The sequence below is a fragment of the Mus pahari genome, chromosome X, assembly GCF_900095145.1.
Source record: "Mus pahari chromosome X, PAHARI_EIJ_v1.1, whole genome shotgun sequence".
NCBI classification, from domain to species: Eukaryota; Metazoa; Chordata; class Mammalia; order Rodentia; family Muridae; genus Mus; species Mus pahari.
In genome coordinates this window covers 30070162-30078481 of record NC_034613.1, presented here as the reverse complement: position 1 = coordinate 30078481, position 8320 = coordinate 30070162, and the positions used below count along the sequence as shown (strand labels likewise).

The 8320-nt window shown below is 40.7% G+C and overlaps 1 protein-coding gene across 1 annotated transcript; it reads right to left on the bottom strand.

Moving 5' to 3' along the window:
* Positions 1-2046: 2046 nt before the first annotated feature.
* LOC110313301 (testis-expressed protein 13C-1-like) lies at positions 2047-3929 on the bottom strand. Its single transcript, XM_021187335.2, has 2 exons — positions 3207-3929; positions 2047-2172 (listed from the first exon to the last, which is right to left on the bottom strand). The coding sequence occupies exon 1, from the start codon at positions 3816-3818 to the stop codon at positions 3234-3236; it is 585 nt and encodes a 194-aa protein (XP_021042994.1). The 5' UTR covers positions 3819-3929; the 3' UTR covers positions 2047-2172; positions 3207-3233.
* Between the last annotated feature and the right edge of the window lie 4391 nt (positions 3930-8320).

Below are 8320 nucleotides of genomic sequence, written 5' to 3'. Positions count from 1 at the left end.
GTTATGAGCCACCATGTGGTTGCTGGGATTTGAACTCCAGACCTTTGGAAGAGCAGTCGGGTGCTCTTTACCCACTGAGTAATCTCACCAGCCCAACCAAGGCAATTCTTATAAGGACAACATTTAACTGGGGCTGGCTTACAGGTTCAGAGGTTCAGTCCATTATCATCAAGGTGGCAGCATAGCATCTAGGCAGGCATGGGGCAGGAGGAGCTGAGAGTTCTACATCTTCTTCTGAAGGTTGCTAGTGGAAGACTGACTTCCAGGCAGCCAGGATGAGGGTCTTATGGCCCACACCCACAGTAACACACCTACTCCAAGAGGGCCATACTTTCTAATCATGTCACTCCCTGGGCTGAGCATATACAGATCATCACACATAGAGAACCTCAGGAAAATGACTTCTTGTCCTACAAAAGGTTCTTAGACCACCAGATATCAGGGAAGAAATACTCGCCTCGCTCTCCTAGCTCAAGAACAGATATGCCCACGTTCAAAGGCCCATGCAGTACTAGATAGTGAGGATTGCTGGGAAAACAATGGATAGAAGGTCCTACACAGGTGCCTCCAACCCTTGGTAATCATCACAAGAGCAGTATTCCAATAGGAAATGAGACTGAGCTTTACCTAGTTGGGATGGAAAGGGCAGTGAGGATTGGAGCTGCCACCTCTAAACAAATGTCTGAAATAAAAACTACCCAGAACACATACCAGGCAAGTGTGCTCTCTATTACTAATTAACAGAAGAACTCTGACAGAAGTGGCTCCTGGGTAGCTGGGCAGGATTCTTCCAGGAACTCATGAACACTTGTAGTTCAAACTGAAGTTGGATTTAACCTCTCGGGCCCAGCTCCACCCTGGCTCCTCCATGCCTTGCAGCCGCTGACTGCAAACCCCACACATACTGGAAGAGGAGTCCATATGCCTGTTCCCCACACATCAGTTCTATTTAAAACGTAATTAACACCCACAAGGAGGCTCATTCCACGTGGAGTGCTATGGCGACCCCTATGTTCTTCATTCATTTCTGACAGGACAGGGGTTTGGAATGGGGGCAGTTCAGGGTTGTGAAGAGCCATCACTCCTCTAAATACTTTCTTCAAGAAAACCCAGCCATTTTTCTCTGCTAGGCTGATGGGAAGAAACACCTATGACCTTCAAGAGAGGAAATGGTTGGAGGCTCAGAAAAGCCCTGCCTGCATTTTCACAAGTCCTCCTTTCTGATCTTTGTCACTGCTCATATCTGTCTAATTTGAGACTAAGACGACAAATAGTTTGATCACTCAAATCAGTCCATGAAGATCTCTTTCATGCTGCCCCCAATACGGATTGCAAAAATAGATCCAGATATTCTTTCTAATGGTTTACTCAGGACCACACTCTATGCAAGACAGAGAAAGCACTTCTGATCTAATTTGTATTCCAAATTATACTCGTTCTTGTCATCTAGCTAACCTAACCAAGAAGGATTACAATGTATATGAGTTAATAGAGCATATAGTTCCAATACCTAGAAAACCCAAAGCAATCAATAACTACTTGTTTTATGAATTACATGAAACTTATCAAATTTTCAATGATCAAGTTAATCCCTTGAAAAAGGGAGACATGAAGTTTTAGCAAGACTATTTTGTTTCTTAGTGGTCTCCATGTAAAAGTCTCTTAATGTTGCCATCCCAAATTACAGAAATGTATCTTGATTTCTTTTCAATTGAGTTTGTCCAAAGGTTGCATTTCATGCAGGTCACTATGAGCCACTCTGTGTCTGAAATTATGTTCCCTATTATTATCTAACCAACCTTACCCAAAAGGGATTATAGTGTGCATACTGGATAACATAGTTGTAGTTTCTACTATATGTCAATTTATCTGTAACCATTCAGTGGACTAATGAATGCAATTCAATGAACTTGTGATATTCTCTAAAATTTTACATTGGCCTGTGAATCCCTTTGAACTCTGCAATGTCAAAGGATTAAGTTATAACAAAATCTGTGCGCTTTCTCCCTTAAAATATATACCCAGACATCTCCCCAATTCCTTCACATTTTTTTGTTGTTGCAGCAACTAGCTGAGATTTTACTGAGGCAGAGATTGGTTTTGAAAGTCATTTCATGAAGATTCACACACTGGAAGCTGGGAATTCTTCAGCCCCACGCAGAGTATCTAGAACTTAGAGACACAAAGAATAGCGCTGGTGAATGTTATAAAAACAAATTAAAGAATTACTACAGTAAAGCAATAGCATTCTAAAAAATATACCAAACCAAACCAACAAAGCAATGTATTCAGAACGCACTGCATCTTACATTTTAAAAGCATAGCTATGCCCTGCAGAAGCTCTGGAGTTATGCAAGAAGGAAGTTAAGGAGAGTACAGAAAAAAGAAAGAGAATGTTCCATAACATCAGCTTCTTTTGTGTTTTACTAAATGCATAGCATTCAACTAATGTCCAGTTGTAAATGTACCTGCAACTGGAAATTTTTTCCTTTTAAAGATAAATTGACTTATCAGTAGAATTTCATCCTTCTTAAACCAATGCAAATTATATATGCATAACACATATATAATTGAATCTGTAGAAAGATTTCCATATGTGCAATTAGATTTACTGTGTTCATTGCAGATTAAGGCTATAGCTAGGTGGTGATGTACTGTCCTAGTGTTCTTGAGGCCTTGGGTTAGATCCCATAGCACAGCAAAGAAGCCCAGAGGTTATTGCTTGGTAGTAGAATAGTGAAAAGCTTTTACTTGAGTTTTCAAATATCCTATGATGTAAATAAAAGAACAACATAGACAAGGGGCCCCAAGAAAAGATTTTATCCCACCCTAAATTCAGTGAGAAGCTTGAGCTCCTCATAGAAGCAGGGAAAGGGAGGGATGGGGATGGGAGTTTCAGGGTGGGGGGTGGGGAAAGGAGATAACATTTGAAATGTAAATAAAGAAAATATTCAATAGAAAAAGAAAAGAAAAGAAAAAAAGAAGCTTCCGAGTTCCCCTGGTTATATCTAAATTTGTTTTTGTCCATGAATTTGGTTGCTCAGGCCTGGACACAGAGATCCCGCAGTAGCAAGAGAGCTAGTAGATAGATAGCCTCCTTTCCCTTTTGAGAGTACTCTGGATGAGGGAGGGGATGCCATTGGGAAGGACATAGAGAACACTGATAGACGGGGCTTCGGCTCAAGAACTAGGGGATCTTGGCATACCTGTTAGGGATGCCATCTGGTCTTTCTTCAGGGACTCTGCACACTGCCCACTCTTGTCTGTGTCAAGAGCCTCTCTTTTTTTTTATTTTTGACAATTAGAGACCTTGGTGGAGTGCCTGGATAATCAGCATCTTGTGACTTGGCAAGGAGTTGCTGTGACAGCTCGAACTCAACTATCTTCCTTTGCAACATATCCCGCTCAGACCTCACTTGCTTCAGGTTGTCTTTGGCACTGCGAAGCTCAGAGACCACTTCATCACGTTCCTCACGCAGCCGTTGCAGGTCTGTGGCCAAAGTCCAGGTGGCTGCTTCATGCTCTTCTACCTGGTCCTGCAGCTGCTGAACACGTCGTAACTGCTTTTCTCCTTGCCTGACAGCCACCCTGACTCCCAGGGCCAGAGCACTCCAGGCACAGGCCCTCTTGATGGAACGCGGTACTTGGCTATCAACCACTACAGACTTCAGGCCATCTTCTATATCCTTCCAGGGCCGTGAATGGAAGGTCAGGTAGAATCCAGCGCCACCACCGTTCCGTGTCACCTCTTCATTGATGAACAGAACCACTTCGCAGTGCCGGAAACCACTCTTGGGGTCATCAATGTCCACAGCCATGGTCAAACCTGCTCTAAGTACTGGACTGCAATGGGCTCACCCATCAACTCAGTGCCTTGGCCAGTCCTGGGTCCTAGCGCCTCCCTCCTTCCTCCCCTGCCTCCTTACACTGAAGCCCTGAAGTCACGGGGCCACTCACACCAACTCCTCCCACGCAAGAGATTAACATGCCACATCATAAACATGGTCTATCTATGAGGCCTGCCGCATGGCCTGCTTGGACCAAAATTCAGTGGAAGAGATATTTCTTGCTTGTCTGGCAAGTTGAGTGCCTGCTTTTTAAAGTAAGCCATGGTAGTACAACTGTCCTGGGACCAGCAGTGAGTCCGTAGTTTCCTCAGAGTTTCTGAAAGGTAGCACACTATCTGGCTTGGAATTTTTTCTCTTTCTCCCTTTCCCCCTCCTCTTCTTCCTCCTCCTCCCCCTCTTTCTTCTTCCTTTCCTCCTCCTTCCTTCTCTCCTTCCTTCCTTCCTTCCTTCCTTCCTTCCTTCCTTCCTTCCTTCCTTCCTTCCCCCTTCTCTTCTTCTTTCTTTCCATCTTCCATTTCTTTTGAAAGGCCACATCACCCTGTAGAGCCCATATTGGCATTGGACTTTCAATTCATCTGCTACCATCTCCTGAGTGCTGAGATCTACAGTGATGCCACACAGATAGGATTTGACAAGAATTTCCAACCTGGAATTGGAGAAAATGGATGTCTTGGGGAATACTTTATGACTCAGCTCCCTGACCCATAACTCTTTTTCTGTATTGAAGTTTTTATGCAGTACTAAGTTCCCCGAATCAAACATGAGTGACAGAACTCCCTCAGTTTTCTTTTTAAACACCCAATCTTGTTCTAGATGCCAGGAATTTCTATTCTATTTTCTCGGGGTTTTTATGTTTGTTTATCTGTCTGTCCTATTTGTCAAGGCAGCTTCTTGCTACATAGCTCAAACTGGCCTTAAACTCACTACTGATCCTCCCCAGTGCCAGGAGGAACCCCCGTGGACTTTCCTCGAGGATTTTAGGATATTTCATTACCCGTTTCCCCTGCATAGCACCCCTCTCTTGTGCTACTGGATAACTTATTCAATACATTAAAACTGGTCAGGTTCCTTCTTCCATGCTCGGTCCCATTTCTTGCATTTGTCAACACCACCCTATTGTCCCATCAATGCTATACTTTGGTTTTTCACTCCAAAACTTGAGTGAAAATTCCAAAGGTAGGCCGCAGTTTCTATCTTACTATGAAAGCTGTGTTTGGCAGGTGGTTCTTCTGTGACCTTTCAGGACAGTATTGGTTCTTCTGTGACCTTTCAGAACAGTATTGCTTCTGTTGACTACGCCTTCTGTCAGATTCCATATTGGCATAGGTTTTCTTTTGACATTTACAAAAAAGGTTTATATTTGTTTTATAATTACATATGTTAGGTAGAGCTGGAGAGATGACTCAGCAGTTAAGAGGCTGCTCTTCCAGAGAACCTGAGTTTGATTCCCAGGATCCACATTGTGGGCAGATCTTAGTGAGTTCAAGGACAGCTTGGTCTTCACTGTGAGGTGCAGGATAGCTAGGGCTATTTAGTAAGTCCCTGTCAATAAAACAAACAACAACAAACAAAATTAATTAATAGCTCTTTTATCTTGTTTTGTTTTTCAAGACAGGGTTTCTCTGTATGTATCCATGGTTGTCCTGAAACTCCCTCTGTAGACCAGACTGGCCTTGAACTCAGACAGATCTACCTGCCTCAGCCTCCCAAGTGCTGAGATTAAAGGCATGTGCCACCCCCCACCTCAGTTGAAATTAATAGATCTTATTTTGATATATATATATATATATATATATATATATATATATATATATATATATATTGGTTATAGTCACTTCTCTAGCACATAGACACTACCTCCTTGTCTCTTTCTTCCTCTTCCCAAATAGTCATTGTGGTTTGATCTGATGCATCTCCCTTCCCAACTGCCTCCCCCACTGCTTCCTCCTTCTCTCTGGTCACTTTCTCTCCCCTTTCAAGTGGCTCACACTTCTGCTTTCATGTCACATGTATTCCATTACTCTCTCCCTGACTTAAGATAGCCTTTAGTTTCCTACACACACATACCTACACTTGGATATTACTTTAAATCTAAGTTCTACATATGAGAGGAGACCTATGATATTTGTCTTTCTGACTCACACATAATTTATGTTAATGGTTTCCAAGTCAATCCATTTTCTTGCAAAAACCACGATTTCACTTTTCCTCCTGGCTGAATAAAATTCCTATGTGTATATGCTCCATACTTTATCTATTTACTTATTTTCATTTGTATTTATTTTGTCTGTTGATGGAAATTTAGACTGGTTGCATTTCTTAGCTGCTGTGAATACAACGCCAAGCATCTTTATGGTATATACTGACTTACAGTCCTTCAGACACATTCCCAAGAGTGGTCTAACTGGGTCATGTGGTTAGTTCTATTTTTAGTTTTTTTGAAGAACTTGCACACTGACTTCCACAGTAGCTTCACAAGTTTACATCCCCACCAACAGTGTATAAGAATTGCTCTTATCCCACATCCTTACCAACATTTCTCATTAGTTTTCTTGATGACAGCCTTTCTGACTGGGGTGAGAAGGAATCTCAAAGTAGTTTTAAATTGCATTTTCATGATGACTAATGAGGAGGAGATTTTTTTCCCAGTATTTATTGGCCATTTGCATTTTTCTTTTGAGAGCTCTCTATTCAGTTCATCAGTACTTATAATGATTGGATGATTTCTTTTTGCCTCTTAATAGAGTGGCTCTCTCCATAGTCTAGATATTCATCATCATTTGGGCTCTTTCTTTTCCACAGTGTGGAGACCAGAGGACAGGCTGTGTTTAGCTTTTACTTGGGTTCCAGGGATCCTAATTCAGGTTGCTAGTCCTGCACTTCAAGTACTTTTACCCACAGATGCATCTCCCTCTGTGCTACAATTTGAGATCAGGTATGATGGTACCTTCAGCATCACTCATTGTACTGAGGATTGCGTAGGTTCTTTCTTTGCTCCCATATGAATTCTTTTCAATCATTCCTTAAAGTGACATTTCATTGATATTTTGATAGAGATTACATTGAACTTGTATGTCATTTTAAGTAATATAGCCATTTTTACAACATAAATTCTGTCAGTCCATGAGTATGGGAGGTCTTATAGTGTCTTCTTAAGTTTACTTTTTCATTATGTTAATGTTTTCACTGAAGAGATCCTTTACCTCTTCAGCTAAGTTTATTACTAGGTGCTCATTTTTATGTATGTATGTATGTATGTATGTATGTATGTATGTATGTATGTATGTATGTATGTATTGTTGTTTTTACAAGACAAGGTTTCACTATGTAATACTGGTTTCCCTGGAACTTGCTGTGAAGTTCAGGCTGAGCTCAAACTCAGAGATTGACCTGCTTCTACCTCACAAGTGCTGGAATTAAAGGCTTGTGCCACCACCACCTAGCGAATATTTATTTTTAAGTTATTGTGAAGGGCATTCCCCCTATTATTTCTTTCTTGTCAAATTTATTTTTGTATGGTGCAGGTTGATTTGTATCCTATTAGTTTGATAAAAATGTTTATCAGTTCTGGAAATAAAATGATTTCATAGTGAAAAAAGTAAAGAACTCTCAAATAAATATCCTATTGATGCACCTCAAGGTCTTAGAAAATGAGTATTATACAAAAAAATGAATATAATATAATAATGATCACAGTCTTGCTGCCATTTAGTATAATGTTAGCTACAGGTTGATCACATACATTTGCCTTCATTATTTTGAGGTACATTCCCTCCATTCTTTGGTTATTTTTAGGGCTTTTATCATGAAGAAAGGGATGTCAAATTTTCTTGAAGATCTTTGGTACATTAGATGAGATTATCACATAGTTCCTGCCATTAATTCTGCTTGTGTACTATATTACACTTCTTTTTTGCTTATGTTAAATCAAACTTATATTCCAGGACTGAAAACAGTTCATCTATGGTGTATGATCTTCTTAATATATTCTGGAATACAGATTATGAAAGACATATTGAGAATCTTAGCATCTATACTCATCAGGAAAATCAACCTATACTTTTATTTGTATGTGTGTGTGTGTGTATCTCTATTCAGTGTGGTTTTGCTGAATGAGTTCTATAGTATTCCCTGAGTTTGTGTGTGTGTGTATCTCTATTCAGTGTGGTTTTGCTGAATGAGTTCTATAGTATTCACTGAGTTTGTATTTTATGGAACAGGTTGAGAAACATTGGGGTTGGCTTCTTTTCCTTTTAATTATTTTATTAGATATTTTCTTCATTTACATTTCAAATGCTATCCCGAATGTCTCCTTTACCCTCCCCCCACCCTGCTTCCCTACCCACCCATTCCCACTTCTTGGCCCTGGCATTCCCCCTCCATGGGGCATAAAAAATTTGCAAGACCAAGGGGCCTCTCTTCCCAATGATGGCTGAATACACCATCTTCTGCTACATATGCAGCTAGAGATA